Here is a 19,967-nt window from a genome sequence, read left to right as displayed (position 1 = left end):
AATCGAACATATAAAATCAATAATACTACACCAAAGGAAATCAGTACTACTAAAGTCACTTTCAAAGAAATGTAAATACTTTTAAAAACTTGCTAAGCATGAAATATGACTACTGATGTAAGAAGCAAAACCTTTTAAAAATTCAACACGCGACTGTTATGGCCCATAAAACAGAAAATACAAAATAGAAAAGATAAAAATACCCTTGCCATGCAGAATAAAATTATGTTGCGGAGGTAAAGTAGTTCTTTTCAACACGTTCGCCCATAAAAACGAGCGCACTGAAGGTAATTCGAACTGAAGAAGATCTCAAGTACCAAATTCACTTATTGCTGCTTCAGTTAACCAATTTGTTCCAGGTTCTTTTTGGAGTGCCAACAACATAAAAAAAATAATAATCAGATAAAGAGAGCACTTTTCAAAAGATGTGACGAGAAAAGTGAACCAAAATTCTTTTGAATACTAAAATGCGTTAGTATAGAAGCCAACAAGAGAAAAAATTCGACGCATGCTCGAATTCCAAGTGGCTCACACGAAAATGGCGAAAAAGCAACGAACTGATATATTATTTCCAAATGGCCATCAATCTAAAAGCCAGTGGCGTGAATTAAAAAGAAAAAAAGCAGTTCACTATGCATCCGCGTTTCCTAAGTTTACGACCATTTATATTCGTAACAAAGTTTAAAACTTGAACCCCATCTAGAAGTTGCAGCTTATAGTACTGTTCAAAAAGACGAATTCTTTTTCATTGTAGATAACGAGCTTCAAACAAGAGAAAATAGAGAATAATATTATATGTTCAAGCAATAAGATCAGGCAGAACGCCAAAGCTAAACTATAGCCAAATAAAATAAGTAAAAGCACAAAAAATACAGTATAGAGAAGAACAAAATTACTAAGCTCCAACTTACAATCAACGATTCAGAATACTTGCAAATAATTTCAACATTTTAAGTCATTTAATTCTGTTAACTTCTGTTAAGAAACTAAAAACTTAAGAACTTACAAAATTAAAGATCAGCCAGTGGATTTTGTTCTTGCCAACATGGGCTCAGACCGGTGTTCGATTCCCAGTGTAAAAAGCTAGGCATCTGATCGGACTGCATTTTTTCCGTTGAACTAGAATTCACTTTAATGTAATGCCCTCGATTTCAGAACCGGGAAAAAACGTACGGTTGAGCAGTAGGAGTGCGTGATGCAAAGCCGGGTAATTACACCATCTGCCCTTTGATTCAAATTATGGTAGTGTAGATAGTAGCAGTAGTAATTCATGTAGTAGTGTAGTAGTAGTAGTGTAGCAGTAGTAATTCATATCAAGATGCTTTTGTTAATCAAAATGTTAATATAATTTAGAGAGAAATTACACTTAGTTTTTTTTATATAATAACATAAATAATAATATTAATATCATATTATCGTATATAAATATGGCTCAATGGTTAAGACACTGAACTGTCATAGTGAAGAACTGGGGTTCGATCCTCAGTGGCGGCTTGAAGCCCATCTAGCTTCAGATCGATGGGTACCAGCCAGTCTGGGAAATAAAGGTGGTCTGTGAGCAGTGCTGATCACATTGCCACAATCATGCAGTTGGTCACGAAATAATGGAGCCTGGACCTCCACAACGTGTTGTTACGGAATGCGTGCTTTTTTATATATATAAATAATATATAATATAAATAATATATAATATAAATAATATATAACATAAATTGTAAGAAAAAAAGCAACCTTCATGAGGCAAAAAAATCTTTACCATTAAAAATAAACTATTTTTATTTTATTTTATAACCGTCGTTGAACAGCTGATCCTATTTTTTAGGTTTACGACTACTAATGTTCAACTCACTCCACAGCTTTGTAATTTTGAACCCAATCCAGAAGACAAGGGAACTCCTGGAACAAATATTGGGACAAATTTGCCTTCGAGAAGGACTTTTTGGTGGAAATCCGCATTTGCCTTAAATGGGGAGGAAAACCGCCAAAACTTCCCACGGGTAGCCTGACAGCAAGGGGACTCTAATCCATGATTCGTCTACCACCTAATCCATCTACTACCTAAAATATTTTACGTCAGCACTGTGTTAAGTGCAAGCCGGGCTGAGAATGCGTATCGACTAGCCATCAGTAGGATTCGAACCCAGTTCACCATATTGGAAGACGAGAGCCCTACAGATTTACCTTACTTATATTGGCTCTCAACATGGCATGTTTTAGTTTCTGTGGTGCACAATCAAAAAAAAAAAAAAAAAGGTTTTCATCCCTGGTTTATAGATATCAGAAGAATACTACAGTGAAGCAATATCAAATAATTGGCAGAAATGGAAAACAATTCATATGTTATTCTGAAAAGACTAAAATATTAAATGTTTTTTCCTTAAAGACAGCAACCCAGAAACTCATCAGAGTGAAAAACAATTTTAAGGAGAAAGTTGCTCTCCTTTTCTCTAATGTATGTAGACGGATTAATGCTTTTGTCGTCTTAGTGACCTTCAACATTAAAGATTGATCTAAAAATAACTAATGATCAAGACGATAAAAATGCCAAACGTGATTTGAGGCATAAAATTATGAAAAGAAAATCTGGTTGATATTGATTATGAAAATTATGTGGAATTAATAATATTCATTTCTTTCAAATTAAAATTAAATCCAAACCTAATAAACAAAATATGGTTTAAATTTTTTGCGACAAATTATATGTAAAAGTCTATTTAATAAATAATATGTCAAATTTAACATTTCTAAAATAGCTGCACGTTTAAGTCAGGTGTTTCCAAATTGATAATTCTTAGAAGTAGCCATATTCTTGGAATTAATTTTTTAAAAAAACGTTTCCTCAAAGTTTAAAAAAAATGATTTTTAAGCTAAATGAAATTTTTATGCTCATAATGATTTGTGAAATTTTTATTCATAAGAAGTTTAAATTAAAAATTTTAACCATCTCATATATGAAAACTTATATAAGGTTGTAATGAAACTACTTGTCCAGTTATTAAAATAAAAGTTTCATTTAAGGGCTTAAAAAAAATTAAATGCTTTAAGATTGCATTATGAATGTTCTATTTTAATGAACATATTTATTGTTTGAATTTAAGAAATCGTTACAAGTATCTACAAAATAATATGGTTAGTAATAACTAGTTATAAATTTCAAGAAAGAATAGGGGAAAGAAATAGCTTCAATTATTTCATCAAAAAATTTACCATACAGAGTACGCACAAAAAAAAATAACAAAAGTTTCAATTTATTTTTTTTTAAAATTCAGATTTATTAGACATTTCTTAAATCGAGTATTTTATTAATGATAGACTCGAGGAAGAAAAAAAATAGAACCATGACAAATACATAGAAAAAAAAGACAAATCTTGAGAAAAAAAAATAAAATGCTGCATCATGTTTGAGAGTTACAAATCATAAAATCGAGGTATCTCTTTCAACACGTACATGCCAACTCAACCATGAAGGTCAATTAGATGAACCATGCCAAAGCTTATTATTTTCAATTATGTTTTAGTAGGAAATAATTTCATTGCCTTAACAAACTCAGAAATGAAGTAATTCCGCAATATCAGACATATATAAAACGAAATGTTTTTATTTATTTATTTTCAGTATTTTTTAGTCATTTATTTTCAAATCACAAGAAGACTTAATATGTTAGGAATTACTTACTTCATTAATAAGTAAAATGATTCAACAAAATGGGAAAAGAAATAGTTTAATACAATCCAAATAAACTTATAGTAATAGTAAAAATAAAAAATAAAATGTCAAGAAAAAATTGACGACAGCAAAATAACACATTTACGATTCATGAAATGATTATGACTCATAATGGGAAAAATAAATAGTTTAATACAATTAAAATTAACTTATAGTGATAACAAAAATAAAAAAAGGTACGAAAAAATTAAAAATTGTCAACAAAAAAAACTGGCAACAAAATAACACATACATTAGATTTTAAAATGAAGTATTTACAACAGGGAACTAGCTAAAAATGTCAGGACTTGCTTTAATAAGAATAATAACGAAAAGTAATCACAATAAGCTACTTATTTTTAGTAAATAAATTAAAATCTGTAGGAAATATTAAATTTTATTTAACCCTTGATTTTAAAAATCAGTTAGTCATTTATTTACATGAAACAAATTAACGTAGTGTAAGGAAATATTTATTAAAATATATATAAATAAGTGATTATCTTTATTGGGTCACATTCCAACATCGCAAATCTTGGTAAAAGCCGAGAGTCCAAGTGTTTAGAAATTAGCATTAAAATGATGTCTAGTTCCTTATTTTAAATGAATCGCAAAAGAAAAAATTAATATTTGAAAATTTTCTTGTGCAATATCTTATTGATTTTTTCAACGTCATTTTCGATGTACGAGATAAATTCACACACTCGAATCTTATCTAATTGATAAAAAATGTGTCTCAAAAAATGAAAAATATAATTGAAGGAACTAAATAAAGCTATAAACAAATATAATCAATCGAATTTTAGTTAGTCATATACGCTACATGGCGAAATAGTTATTAATATAAACTTATTACCCATACCAACCAAAAACTTTTCCAGCGAACCTAATATTTGTCGAAAAACAAAACATAAATCTAGGCATAATTTTCTTTGGTTCGCCAAGAATAAATAAAGATAAGGAACACACAACTTAAATTTAAGGCATCCCATATTTGTTATTTTTTCTTCCTCGCCAATGGGAAATTTATAGTTCAACATGGTCAAGGGCATTAGGGTGCACTTCTTAATCAAGGAAAGTAAATATTTATGGCAAAAAACATTGAACAGACTCCAGACGCTTATTCATCAGAAAAGATGGAACAAGAGCAAGTACTTCCGTAATAGTTTCTTTATCATTTATTATGCACGTTAATTATCTTAGCATACATTGTTCTAAGGAACATAAAAGAAGGCAATTTACGGAAAATACTTCATTTCCTGAGATGTTTTTTTAAAAAGTTATGCGTAGCAGAATCAAGACAAACTTTACTCAATTTAAAAGAAAAGGTGAAAACTATAAATTTATAACGAAATTGGTTATTTTTTTTATTTAATATTATATGCCTTTTAATATAGAACCAGTTTATAAACTGTTACGATTAAAACTCAAGGCTAAACTCAATTGTGCAGATTTTAATTGAACACAAAGCAAAATAAACATAAAAAATTGAATATTTATCATGTTAGTTACAAAATAAATATTCACACTTATGTAACACTAACTATCACACGGGACTTGGGCAGTGTTAAGTGAGTCCTAAATTATACAATAGAAGCAACTGTACTTTAAACAATAGTACTTTTGAAACAAATGATAAATTAGTTGTTGACAATTGAAAGAAAAGAAAACGAAAGAAACTAATACGTAGTAAAATAGTTAGAAAACCCTCTCCTAATTCATCTTTCTTGAGTTATCACATTGTTCTTAAAATTTTAAACAGAATATATAAATAAAAATGTTATTCTTAGTCGAAACTTTTAATACAGCAAGCAGCGAATTTAAACTTTATTCTGTGTGTACATTAAAAGATGCCTACGCGTAATTTGCATTTTTTTTTTATTTGACATTTAGCGGTACACATAACATGCATTTAATTTAAATAATGTAAATTTCAAAGATCATAAATTTTCAAAGTGTACTAGGATTTATGACATAGAAATTTTTTGCGTAGTTTATTAAACGTAGCTGAATGATTTTTTTTTTCACCAAGGTAAACATAGCAATGAGTACAAACTTTAATCTGGCAGTCTATATGATTATTTTAAGTGTAATATGTTACATTAAAGAATAATAATAATAATTTGTATTTTTCCCTTTTTTATTTACTATTCAACAAAGCACATTTAATTTAATTGTATATATTTTCCTTTCTAAATGTTTTAATCATAAATTTTCAAAATTTACTAGGATTTTTGACATAGAAATACGCAGCGCAAATAAATGAAAATTTTGTTTATATAGAGTAAAGAGACAGTTTTTAAAAATAAATAAATAATCGGTATTAAACACTTTTCTTTTCTTTTTTTTTTTCTTTTTTTCTCTTGAAAAAAGACTTTAAGGTTTTGGGAAGTCAAAACTTAAGATCTTTTGGAATATTGAGAAAAAAATCGGATCTATTTACATAAAGTAATACTTTTTGTGAAATGAGTGTACCATGACACAGACCTTTATTTTGTGTTCTATTTATTACTTCTACACTAACTACTAAGACATAAACACTTTCAGCAGACATTTGCATCGAAGTCATTAAAATATCTTCGAAATAAAGCTATTTTGTTCGACAAAATCTACTAATGTGAAAGTGAACCAACAAAGGTAAATACAGTGGAACCCCGGTTTTAAGTTGTCAGTTCCGTACGATATACCGCATCCTACATCATTTTCTGCAAGTCCTTGTAAATTGCTTATACCGTTCATGCTAAGCTATCCCGGATTTTACTTTACCCTTCTTAAAAAAATCTTGCTTTCAATGTTTTCCTAACAAATCAAAATCATGTTTTCTCTGCAAAGTTCGCACAGGGTGAGTAGCCAAATCTTCCAACAAAAAATAAGCACCTTTTAAGTACTTTTTGAGCACTCAGAAAATATTTTTACGTACTATATACAATAACAAAATAATTTTCAAAGACTTAACATAATCATGATAAAATAGCTAGTTTCGGACAAAGAACTCGTCTTGATTATATTAGCCATTATAAAATGATCAAGAGACTTTTTGGTTCGATATCAGAGGGTAGAAAATGCAGATTGAAATGGAGAATATCTTGCAAAATGCAGTAGAGTTGCACATGAGAGTGCAATAATCTCACCGAAACTAGACGCACATGCGGACTCGCAAGTATTTCATCAAACATGTAAAATGATTGGCGCTTTCACACGCTAACGACCGACGGTACACCGAAATTCAACTTTTATTTAATATGGTTCGAAACTTGCATCTGAGTAATTGAATGCAGAAATAGTTAGAGGAAAGCTGTAAATTGTTTTAAAAAAATCCAATGTAATTTCTTACGTTGCATCGAAAGGAATCACAGCCAAGTCGGTTTAACTAATAGTTAATAAGTTAATTTAGGTTTTATATAGAAACAGAGCAAAATCTCAACGAAAAATATTGCATCGGAAACATATCATTTGCCTAGATAGAAACACGAATGTCTCGGCCTGTTTTCCGCCTCAGTAAGCTCTTGATATAGACTTAACTCACCTCGAGGAGAGGGTGTTAACTTTATTTATTCATATTTTGCCTAAATCACAGTTTTCTTATAAACTGTTTAAAGCTTTTTCATTACTATTTCTTTATTCAATTACTCAGGTACAAGCCTCAAAGTTTAGGGTCATATTATATAAAAGTTGAATCAATAACCTTAGATGTGTAAGCTTTGTGCTTCATAATTGACAAAAGTAGATTTTGACAATCAAAGTCAAAGAAAATATCGTTATTAAAATGATTTCTGAATGACCTACGAGGCAAATGACCACTGTAAGTATTTATATAATAATAGTTTAAGTGGAAGAAGGAGAACACAAAATAATGGTCAGCTCCAAGGTTCACTCATTTCACAAAAAATATTATCACATTTATTTAGATGTGTGTATCTCAAAATTCCAGAATATACTTAGTTTTAACCTTCCCCCTAAAATCCTTAAAATATTTTCGCAAAAATAAAAAAAGTAAATAAATAATAATAAAACGTGTTTTAAACAGTTTTTCAAAAAAACATTGTCTGAAAAATTCAACAAAATCAAAAATGTCAAATATCCACGCCAGATTCTTAAAAAAAAGAACTTTTTTATTTAGTAATTGCATAAGAAAGGTCTCTCACCCACCCACCCACCCCCCTCCAATCTATTTTTAAATTTTGCTGATTTATTTATTTTAATTTCTTGTTTATTTTGAAAATTTGCATTTTCTTAAAGTTTTCACATTATCAAAAAATCGCTCATCGAATTAATTATATTTAATCAAATGCAAGCAAAATTTATTTAAATGATTACAATGTATTAAATATAGGAAACACAAACATTTCTTTAAACTTTTTCAACCAGAACTTTTTCTTTTTTTTTCTTTACATAAATATTCCATGAGTTACGACCGAAACAGGAATGGAAAGTAAACAAACAATGAATGAGTTAAAAATAAGAGTGGACATTTTTCTGGAAGCTATTCAAAAACAACTAAACAGATGCTCCTATATTGTGTCATGATAATCCTGAGAACTATTTGCTGTCAAACAAAAGCAATAGATAAAAATAGTTATTACGTGTGAGAAAAAAATAACTGGTAGTGTACCTTTTTTTTAATTAATGCTAACATTTTAAATTACATCATTACAGCTATATTCATTTAAATAAATAAAATTTCCTTTTAGGTAAAATAAATTAGTTATTATCAGGATTCTCATTTGTAATAAGATAGACTATATAATTATATAACAATAAACAATCCAGAAAATGACAAAATTATTTATGAAAAAAAAAGCAAGAAAAATGTGTCCAATTGAATTTAAGTAGCTAATGTGCTGTCAAGTGAAGAAATGAAGTGGCTTGATGCCCAAACAACTTCAGATATAGTTTGTCGAAAGTAAGAACTCCCCTAGTCATTTGTCTGGACCCGTGGCGGTGACTATGGTAAAAAGGTACAACTATTTCAAGTAGGGGTGTGGGGTCGCTGTTTAGGAGAGGTTTTCGGCTCGGTTCGGCGAGAGAAAAGGAATCTTTTTCTTCGGTACATTGTGTTAGCCCTAGAGTAAAGAGAAGCCAACCTCCCTGAAATGCGCTATTCTTGTTTCCACAGCAGTAGACCGCCTTAGACTTTGTGGTGGGGGGAGTTCTTACCATAGACAAATTATATAATGATGGGTTGCAGCCTGTTTTGGAAGTAAAGAGGGTCAGTCAAAGCACAATGTTGCTTACATTGCTAACATGTTGTTTTATGGTTATGAAATTGTGGAATCTTAACCTCATTACCCCCCTAGTCCACAAAGGGGTTTGGTACCAATTATTTACTATTTAAAATAAACTATGACATAAATTTTGAATCAGATTTCAATAAAGCAAAAAATAAAATTAAAAGATGGACAATTTATGGTTTTGAGGGTGGTGGGACACTGGAAGGTATAATTCTATACTTTTTATACTGACTTTAAAACTTTTTAACACTAGTACTATTCAAAAAAAAATTTTTAAATCTTTAGTTTATATGCAATTCAATGCAGTGCCGTAGCGAGCTTAACTCGCGCCCGGGGCACAATATCCTTTTAGCGCCCCCCCCCCCACATTCGAAAATCATCTAATATTATAAGTAAAATATACTTGCAAAGTAATAAATAAATAAAGTTAAATAAATAAAGTCATAGACTCAAGTTAGGCATTAAATTTGAGACAAAAAATGTAGTTAAGAAAACAAGACTAGATTTTGAAATGTATATGATCATCTAGAATTAGTTCATAAGATACCTATTATTTATTTCACATATTTATAGAGAAATATTTTAAAAACACGCAGTTTTAAAACAATAAAAAAGTAAATATTTATTATCTCTAAGGAGATATATATATTTAAAAATATGATTATAATACAATTATAAAACTAATTACTATGTATAAATTTTCCGCTTTTGATGAAGCAAATTTATCAGTAATATCATCAAAGTTGATCATTTCAAATTTTTCTCTTTCCACACTTAAAAATGCTACGTCACTTAGGCGATCTTGTCCCATCGTTGATCGTAGAGATGTCAAAATTAATTTTAATTTGCTGAATGACCATTCGCATCTAGCAATTGATACTGAGATAGTCAAGAGTATTTGAAGTGCCACTCTCAGGTTTGGAAAAACATCTTCTCCATACAAGATTATAAAAGTAAGAGATTCTAATGGAGTTTTAAGTTCAATTTCTTTTCTACTACGGAGTAACATTTTGCAGTCACATTCTTCGATAAAGAGTTATATTCCATTGAAAGCTGTATTATACACTGCACAAACATACAAACACTTTGTACACTGCAAATATTTGGAGATAATATACGTAACCACACAGCGTAGATGCCATAAGGAAGTGCTGACAGACACAGGTCGAGTCAGCCTAGCCATTAAAAAAGACGTGTCATTTCTATTATGAATATAGTATTACAGTTTGATTAGTGTTCCTTTTTATTTACGAATTAACATTTATTATATTTCACTGGCACTAAATTTAAAATATATTTTGTAGAAATAAATTATAATAAAAATAAAAATTATCCAACAATTTTTTTTGTTTTGCTGACCATTTGGCGCCCCTTTGTGAGTAGCGCCCGGGGCATGATGCCCCCCCTTGCTCCCCCCTCGCTACGCCACTGATTCAATGGTGATTAGACCATCCAAATTTGGACCCCTAAGTCTGTAAATGTATCATAACAAACCAATGTTTTGTTAAACATTTAGCATTTAATTCAAATTATTTACAATACATAATTTAGATACCTATTTTTTGTAGATGAATCAAAATCTACATTAACATGGTTGTAATTAAGTTTATAGCACCATCATATTGCAATCATCGAAATAAATAAAATTAGTATTTAATTAAAAATCAAATTAAAGTAACTAAAACATTAAGATCTTAAACAAAGCGATATAAATTATAATTAAATTTTACATGAAACACAACATTCAAATTCATATATTTTAATCATCTGGTTAACACTGCAAATACAAACCCATTTCAAGTAAAAAAAACAGAGAATTTAAAAGATATTTTTTTTAAAAAAACATAGAAAAGTAAAAAATATATTGAAGAAAAAATATTTTAAATAATAATAATGTAATTAAAAAAAATTGTACTTAAAAACAATTCTCTTTCAAAATTCAGTCTCTCACTTCAAAAATCACCTCTAATTTTTCAGAAAAAAAAAAGAAACCTTAAAAGTAACATTTTACATTATTAATTTTTAAAAAAAAGTTAAAATGCTTTATTATAAAGAAACAAAATCAAGCAAAAAAACTTTTTATTTCCTAATTATGATAATTTTAAAACACAAGAAAATAAAACAAAGACAATTATGCAAATATACGTAAGAACTTTGAATAGTACTAACACTTCCCAACACAGTCTGGAATAAAGTGCACAAACTTTCATCATGATGTTAGAGCATTCTACAATTGTCTTTATTTCAATTCTATATAGTCATCGTTACACACATCTCTCTTACACTCCTCGTCGTTGTTGAATGACAAATAAACACACTCGTCACTCTCAAATAGCTCAAAAAAATCACCAAATAGCTGCACCATACACAACTTATTATTTACAATACATTTGCCATGTTGCCTTGACCAGCGAGGAAAAGGCAAGCCAGACAAGGCAATTCTTGTTTGCTGAAGAGAAGAGAGAGTATGTAATGCAACATGTAAAGCTTTGAACAACCTTAAAACAGGGTTTACAGGCATAATTTTTCATGGTGATTAGACCATAATATCTGGCAACTAACAAAGAGGCCCTAATTTTTATCCTAGCCCAGTGCCACTAAAATACTGTGTTTGTACTCTACAATTGTACCCTATTCTGCGCTGTACATGGAGTAAGGTGGTTTCAGTCGTCAATCAATGTCACCCATGTGTGAAAAACTAGTAAAAATTATTTATCATCTATCGAACTAAATATTTACCAGTATACTTAACTAAAATTATTAAATGTTAAAAATATTCAACATTAACAGCAGTAAAAATTAGAGAATTATTAATTTAAAAAGAAACTCTCATGTTGCTTGACTACTTTTTAACTTAAAAATCATTTTAGGCAATAAAATCTACGATTCTACTAAAATTTCGAAGTAGTCTACAAACTGCAGTAATTATAAAAAAAAATCAAACAACTCCAATTTTTAATTTTGGTAAGAAAATTCAGGTTTTAAAAGAATAATACCCGGCCAGATAATACATCCATATAGATCCATGATATCTTAATGGGTACCCTGAAATTGGTCAGGTAACAAATAAAATTTTTGTCGAGTACCCAGATTTAGCCAGGTAAAAGATTCAATTTTGCCTGGTAAGTCTGCAGCATATAGATATCAAATAATCAACAACAAAAACTGATGGTAGCTTGAAAAAAAATTGCATAGGTATAATGTCAACACAGATAGCGACTAATTTTTAAAAATATACTCTCAAAGAAAATTAACAACTCTTGCTGTTTCAACTAGAGTTTAATAGCTAAATCTAAGCAATTTAGAATTAAACACATATAATACTTGGTAAAAAAATAAACATTTAACACAACATATTAATATATTTTAAATAAAAAGTAAATTATGCCTGCTAAATACTATGTTATTATGCAAAAACAATGAAGAAAAAGTGAAATAATAAAGAAATTTCTGCACGCAAAAAAAATTATTTTCTTAAAATGTTTATTAACCAGACTTATCTGTACTATTAGCTAACTGATCACTTAAAATTACAAGCATTAATTACACAGTATTTTACTGGAATACACTATTAAAAAAGTTTCTCAGCAATTTTAATGCCTCATCCTTCTGAATTATAATATAATAACACTTCAAAAAAATATTCTATAGTATTTCTAATAAGATCAGATTCTAATAATTTAAAATATTAAAACAGAGTGTATCGATACATATAAAGAACACACACCCACACTTATGGCTTGACGTGGAAAAAGCAAGATTGAATTTATAAATATAATTAGGAAAAAATGCGAGCTTCAAAGAGTAACGTTTTTTTGGAATATAGCATCAAATAAAATTTACAAATAGTAATTATGTTTAACACTTAAAATTAAAACATTCTTTTAAAATGTAAACATTGTGTTTCAAGTAACACAACATATACGCATTGAACTAATATTCTATATTTAAAAATAAAATAAGATAATTTGCAGGAATAGTAGTAGTTTACTCTGTTTTAAGAAAGATACCTATTGCTTAATCGATCATAAAAAATATAAACACATGTTTACGTCAAAAAAATCAATGTTTTGAAAATAGGACATGATGGTTAATGTGCAAGCAAAAATAAACGATAATAAATAATTAACAAGATTACACTTACTGGCACTCGTTCATTATTTCTTCCTGAGTTCTTATTTGTACAGGAGCGAATTTTTCCACTTTTTCTTCATAATTACAGAAACATTGTGTAATTTTATCATCGAAGGTGTTGACTAGATCCTCCAAAGAGGCTGAGAATGTTTCGTTGAAATTGTTCGATAATCCATTTTCCTTAGTTTCCTTTTTTAAACTCCCTTTTTTATTTGAGTTCTCGATGTCATCAGAACTCTGAAAATCGCTGAAATCTGACCAATCTTCTGTCATTGCTAACGGAGCCTCGACGGACAACTCCGCCATCTTCCAATCTCTCATCTTCTCGTTTTCTCACTTCGCTTTTTCCCGTTTATAGACGAGATATCACGATACTTCAGCCGCTGTGACGTAGTTTCCTGCGGATTATTCTGAAACAGGAAGTAGAGTCATTTTTCGCTTAGCTCACTATTTTTATCTATCAGCAAAATTTTAAGATAAAGATAAGCAATATTCTAACAATGGAACAATAAGTAAACATCCAGAAATCTATACCAGGTTAATGGAGCACTTTTTTTAGAATCGATGAATTTAATTTTATTCTTTTATGGAAGGCTAACGATTAACGAATAAAAAAGAGCTTCACCATACATGAAAATATAGCTTGAGTTAGAACAATTAAACTAATTAAAAATGGATAAGGAATAGGTACATTACAAATACACCGAAAAATTATTTCATTGTTTCAATTTTAAACGTTTCGCATGACAGTAAATGCAATGATTATTAAGTACAAGAGAGAAACAATGGATTCACAATTATGAATATCAATGAGAGAGGAAAGAATTAATGCATAAGAGCCCTACCAACAGTTCAAAGCATTTTTTCCTCTCAAATCAGTAAACTATCGTAAATAAGGGAATTTGTAAGTTCCTTGCAATAATATATTATGCAGAAAAAACATAAACCTTTATATTATCTTGCATGCTTTGAATTCAGCTTAAAATACGCGAAAATGCGCGAATTGAATTGCAATTAATTTACAATTCAATTACGCGAAACAAAATTGACGATAAAGCTCAACTTCCTATTTGAGATTTTTGAAAACAGCAACAGAAATCCATTCTCCGTTTTTCTTCTTTTTTTTCTTTTGAAAAAAAAATTTGCTGCCATATATAACGGTTTCAAAAGACGTAACTGTAATTACCGTTGCACGTTGCATTTATTATTTATATAACAAAATGACGTCATATTAAATAAAAAATGCCCTGATAGTTTACACCTCAACATTCAATTAATTAATAAAAATTAAGCATGAAATAAAAAATAAAAAATTTAACTTTCACTAAGTTAATTGTAAACACTTTGTGAATGTTGCTAATCAGCATAAAAACCACTGTTTTTAGTTCGCATTTTAAAGTTTGCAAAATATAATGCTATGCATACGCGTATAAATACAAAAAGCGCAAGCGCTGTATTTTCTTATTTAAGTTTCGACTTAAATGTTGCTGAAAATGTTTTCACTTCTGACTGCGTCAGAAAGAATAAAAAAGAATAAAAAAATATAATGAGAAAGAATAAAAAAATATAATTTGAAATTGTTACAGTAATTACCCTATAAACTGCTCTTAATACGATGTGTTAAAAAAATTTTAACACATTGTAAAAAACTAATAAAGTAGTATATCATAATATGAAGAATAAGTGCTGTATTTTTAAATTCAACTTACGACTTAAAGTTTTAGAATAATTTTTGCACATGTGATTGCCATTGAATTAAATAAATATAAGGACTAAATTTTTTGAAAATTTCCTTAATGTCTCTAAATATTGTAGAAAAAAATTGCATCAGAATATTAAAAGTTTTAATTCAAAAATATTCTTTAGGTTAAAACAGACATACTCTAAGAAATTTGGTTAATGAAAAATAAAGAATTAATATAAAGTTTTTATAAATGAAAAAAAAATCAAAAAATTTTGAAAATAAAATTTTTTGTATTTATTTCATGATTTATACGCTCTTTGAAATGGTGTTTAGGAATTAATTGAAAATATTTTATTCAAGATTTTCTTGCTTCAATTTTTTAAAACATGCACTATTAAACTTTTTTTTGAAAAATATATGCATAAAGTTAAGTGCATATTTATAACCTCGTTAACTAGAATTTTCTAGATATTATACACACAAAAAATTTACAATTAAAAAATATACAAGGTGTTAATAAATATTTGAAAAAAATACTTGATAATAGTTAATTGGCTCTTTTCGTTTAGTTGGACTCAAAAGATCAGTCGCCGAAAAATGTAGACCTCCACCAACTTTTTTTTTTTTTTAATTTTTTCAATTTTATTTATTTTTTAAATGTATAAAAATTAAATTAAATAAAAAAGTTTTTTAAAAAAAATTGTTGAATTCATATGCACCCGGTTAACGGATAAATACCTAATAATCACGTAAATTTGCTGTAAAAAAGAGGAAAGTTTGATAGATATTAATTACTGACATACAGAATTTATATTGACAATAAATTTATATTTATTTGTGTAATTAATATTCATATTTGTATTCATATTTATTTATGTAATTAATTTTATGTTTACTTCAATAAAATATAAATTTATTGAAGTAAACATAAAATAGTGAAAACGAGTATCAAGAAGACAATCATAATATTTTAATGACAATTATAAGTTCCTCTTAATTAATAATATTTTATCCAATGTAGGTGGAAAATAACACATTTTAACTCTTAAAATAAGTAAAATAAAAAAGAAATATATTACTTTGGAATTTCTTTGTTTCAATAGCATTACATATTTTACCATATTCTTATTAAATAGTGCTATTTGGTAGTAGATTCAGAGATTTTATTCAAATTCTGAAATTTGAATGTATGTATTTCCACAAAATGTATTCCCACAAAATGTATTTCCACAAATTTTGAAAAGTTACCAATATATACAGAAAACCAAGTAGTTAAAGCTAATGGATTGATTTCTTTGAATATTAAATTTTAAGACAATGAAGACGCACTAAAATCAATCGGAATTATTAACACTTTTTTCAGGCAAAAATTTTTCAAAACACAGGTATGTTGTAGATTAAATAAATACCTTAATAAAAAAATCAAATAAAGAAATACTCTCCTTCTATTAGCTTGTACATAATAAACAAAGTCATTCTTGTACATGATAACAAAAATGTTTCTGTGCAAAAAGAAATAAAAAAAAAATTACTTACATGAATTCCTAAAGGCGAATAATGCTTAACTATCACTAAGTAGTTCAATTGTTTGAGATTAGAATTTTAAACTCATACTTTTTTTCACATTGAATGAATTTAGAAACAGTAATGAGAAATAGCTTCAAACATGTTTGTTTCTCAGCAAGACAACGACCTATCTGCAGTTGTTTCCATGGTTACTGAGCTCGAGATCTAAACACAATTTCCGTTCCGATGTCAAATCCACCAAAACTAGAAATCATTGATTAAAATATTTATTGCCTTAAATAGTATTTATCTTTAAATTCAAAACACGTTTTAAATTAATTAAATTTGTTTGTTTACCAAAAGTTTTCGAAAATAAATAAACTATACCTGTTTGTTATTTTCATTAATGGTTTTGAACCACAGAGAAATATATAAAGAGTTTTCCCTCAAATGCTAGAGCATATAAAAAGGTGACACGTTTTTTTATTAATGAGCGTTAAAACAGCAACACCTAGACATATCGCTTTTAGCGCCACGCTACGACAAAAAGCGTAGTTAAATGGAGGAGTTATCGTTTTCTTTTTAATTGATTTTATGAAGTTCTTGGTAATCGTTTGGTTATTTGTATTATTTTAATTTTAGGAATTGCTTAGATATTAAACCTCTAATATCATGAGTTAATAAAGAGAAAAGTACATTTTATTGAGTAAATTAAGATTTATTTTAAATATTTTAATATCTCATCATTTTTATTGTTCTTACATTTTTCAAACGTTGAAAAGCGTGTTAACATCGATGACAAGCACCATTAATTCTATTTCTTACTTACAACTTTTGTGCCAAAGAAATTAAATGTAATAAAAAGTTTCAACTATTGCCGATTTGGTAGAGAGTATGTAAAAAGCAATCCCAAAGAACTGCTGCAGAAATCGTCAAGAAAAATAAAAAGCATGGTTGACATGATTTAAAAATATTTAATTGAACGAAATCGTTGAGTCGAATCACCATGATTTTTTTTTTAAATCATAGATTTATCCAAAAAAAAATATTATTTATGCAGTACTCAGTTATCTAATACATTATACTTATATATAAAGCTGCGATAATAAACCATTGATATCAAATCTCACTGATAAAAATGTTTAATTCATAGAATCAAGGAATAAGTTAATAAATTATGAATGGATATTTTGCTATTATTATTTCAAAAGTTTAAAAGTAGATAAGAATATAACTTTTAAATTATAATTTTTCATTTCCTATCATTTTCATGTTTTAATGTGCTCTTTGTAGAATGTAAAATAATTTGCTGTCTTATTACCAATAAATATATTTCACTTATACCCCGTTAATTTTACATTATTTCTACGCATTTATTTCAACACAACTAATTTTAAAACTTATTAAATATAAAATTAAGAAATCTACTTGTAAATAAAGAATAAAGACTTATTCTGCCAAGAATTATTTATTTTTTAAAAATGTTTTTTTTATTTTTTTATTCTGATTTAAATTAACCGACAAGATCCTTTCATTCGACAAGTCAGTTTTTCTCTGTCTTTGCAGTTCTTTAATATTTTTAGCTGGAAAAAAATAATAATTGATGACTTCGTTTATTCAGTAATTAGCTTGAAATAATTAATTAACAATATTAACCTTTCCATTATTAGTGATTTTAGCTGCAATAATATTGTTAAATTAATTTAAGTATTATTTATACATTTTGTCAGAGTTTTGTACGCTAAATGCAACAAAAAAAAATTTAAAAATTTGATTGAAATAAAATAAAAAAATCCAATGTTTAATATTTTATTTTGTTTTATAATTTTATAACCGTCATTGAACAGTCGACCCAAATTTGAGTTTACGACTACCGATGTTCAACTCCGTAGCCCTGTAATTCTGAACCCAATCTAGAAGACAAGGGAACTCCTGGATCAGTGCCCCAGGTGGTATTGACTCATTGTGGGAACTTAAAGGACTTTGTGACACCGCCAGAATTAACGTGTACCAATCACACGGTGCACGGTGCACCAGTTTACACGAGCATTCTTCGGCTTTCTGGGTTCGAACTCCCGTTCTCACGAACACGAGTCCAACTCCTTACCAACCAGGCTATCCCGACCCCCAATGTTTAAAATATACTTTGTGAAGCAAAACATGATTTTTATTAAATATGGCCTAGGGCAGCTAAAGCCCTAAGCACGCCTCTGAACGTGACACAGGCTTTACCAATGCAAACTCCCAAGCTCTCTCGGAACAAGCACGCACCCAAATGTTTGCAAACATTTTCTTTAGTATCTTCTTCTATATTCTTCTGTATTCACTTTAAAAGATAAAATAATACCTTAAACTATTTTTTTTTTTTTTTTTTTGGCATCGTATATGAAAAATTTTCCCGTTTAGGCATGTTGATAAAATATTACAATCATTTCTCAAAAAATGTTGAAATTTAATTTTCTTTAAATATATAAATAATTAATTCTGTTATTTTTTTGAAAGTTTCTTCTTAAATCCATGTTGCTTGATTCCTCTGCGAGATTGTTATAAGCCTCATGGATTTAAACGGAAAGACTTTCTTTTTTTTTCCTGTGAACTTCAATTACAACACGGAATAAAACTTATGCTTAATCATCCACACAGATGTTTTAGATTACCTAATGAATAAATAAAATCCGAGACAGAAGCTCCACAAATACTCCCTCGCCCACGATGACTAATAAACACAGTAGCGGTACGCACAAAAAAGTGTCACTTTGCATTGCTCTTCATGCTCCGTCATCTACGTCTCATGAGAGAATACATACAGCGGATGCGATTCATTCAGACATTGCGGAGCCTCTGTTTCATTCCTACTTTTAACACCCTTTCCCTCCCACTCGTTAACCTTTGTGTATAACACAAAAGATACGTGTAAATGCGTTTCTCTGCATCGCATTCTTATATTCAGAGTGGGTTCTTATTTAAATGGAGAAGGATTCCGCACCATTTTTATTGTAGTTGCTATGGTGATGATGAATGAGATCTTCGCGATTTTTTTTTTATTTTCATTATTTTTTTTGACGAGTGTTGACGCAGTTTGGAGATAAGCAAAAAGAGGAAATGAGATGGCTTTCACTTGTAAAATGAGGAGTTGTTATCTAAAATTACACAGTCTATAGGCATTTTGGTAAAAATTGTTTTTCTTCGAAATGAAAAAGTCGTTTTCTGTAGCTTATAAAATTGATTTCAGAAAGTGAGATTCTCCGTGTACTGAATATGCACCTTCATATATTCCACATTTAAGATTGCTACATGATAAATAATGTAGCTAATTAGGAATGTAGTTTTGGAAACTTTCCTCCTCCTACGATTTCAAAACCATAAGAAAAAAATATATTTACACGCTTCTGAGTAATCTTCTATTGTTATCTAAGATTATATCACAACATGTTACCACAGATTATTATGGACATTAGTAGTTTGTTAATGATGTCAGCCGTCCTAGCTAATTCTTGTGGTCAATTGGACAATTACTTCAATATGCATAGTCAGACACCGATATATTTTATTAACATGCGTATTAATTATTATTGTTTTCTATTTAAAACTTAATGTTTAATTCGTGTTTTAATATTGAGGGCTTGTTCTTAGTTGAGAACTCATACTTGTGAAATATCGGGTCAATGGTTATTCATTCATTCATTTATTCGGGAATTTGTAATTC

The 19,967-nt window shown here is 28.7% G+C and overlaps 1 protein-coding gene across 2 annotated transcripts in view; it reads right to left on the bottom strand.

Annotated features, from left to right (window-relative positions):
* LOC107453792 (fasciculation and elongation protein zeta-2) overlaps positions 1 to 19,967 on the bottom strand; it is a 49,153-nt gene that overhangs the window by 26,147 nt on the left and 3,039 nt on the right. The window contains exons 1-2 of one of the 2 annotated variants that reach the window (XM_043040898.3): positions 16,292 to 16,439; positions 13,082 to 13,481 (exon numbers count right to left, since the gene is read on the bottom strand). In XM_043040898.3, the coding sequence (XP_042896832.1) occupies positions 13,082 to 13,392 (311 nt within the window). In that variant the 5' untranslated portion in view covers positions 13,393 to 13,481; positions 16,292 to 16,439. Of the gene's footprint in view, positions 1 to 13,081; positions 13,482 to 16,291; positions 16,440 to 19,967 lie in introns of those variants that run through there. The other variant, XM_043040895.3, reaches the window with a different exon arrangement.

This window comes from Parasteatoda tepidariorum, chromosome 7 (assembly GCF_982258835.1).
Source record: "Parasteatoda tepidariorum strain Cologne lab strain chromosome 7, Ptep-v5.0, whole genome shotgun sequence".
NCBI classification, from domain to species: Eukaryota; Metazoa; Arthropoda; class Arachnida; order Araneae; family Theridiidae; genus Parasteatoda; species Parasteatoda tepidariorum.
Note: the sequence above shows the minus strand (reverse complement) of the source record. Positions and strands in the feature narration are given on the sequence as shown.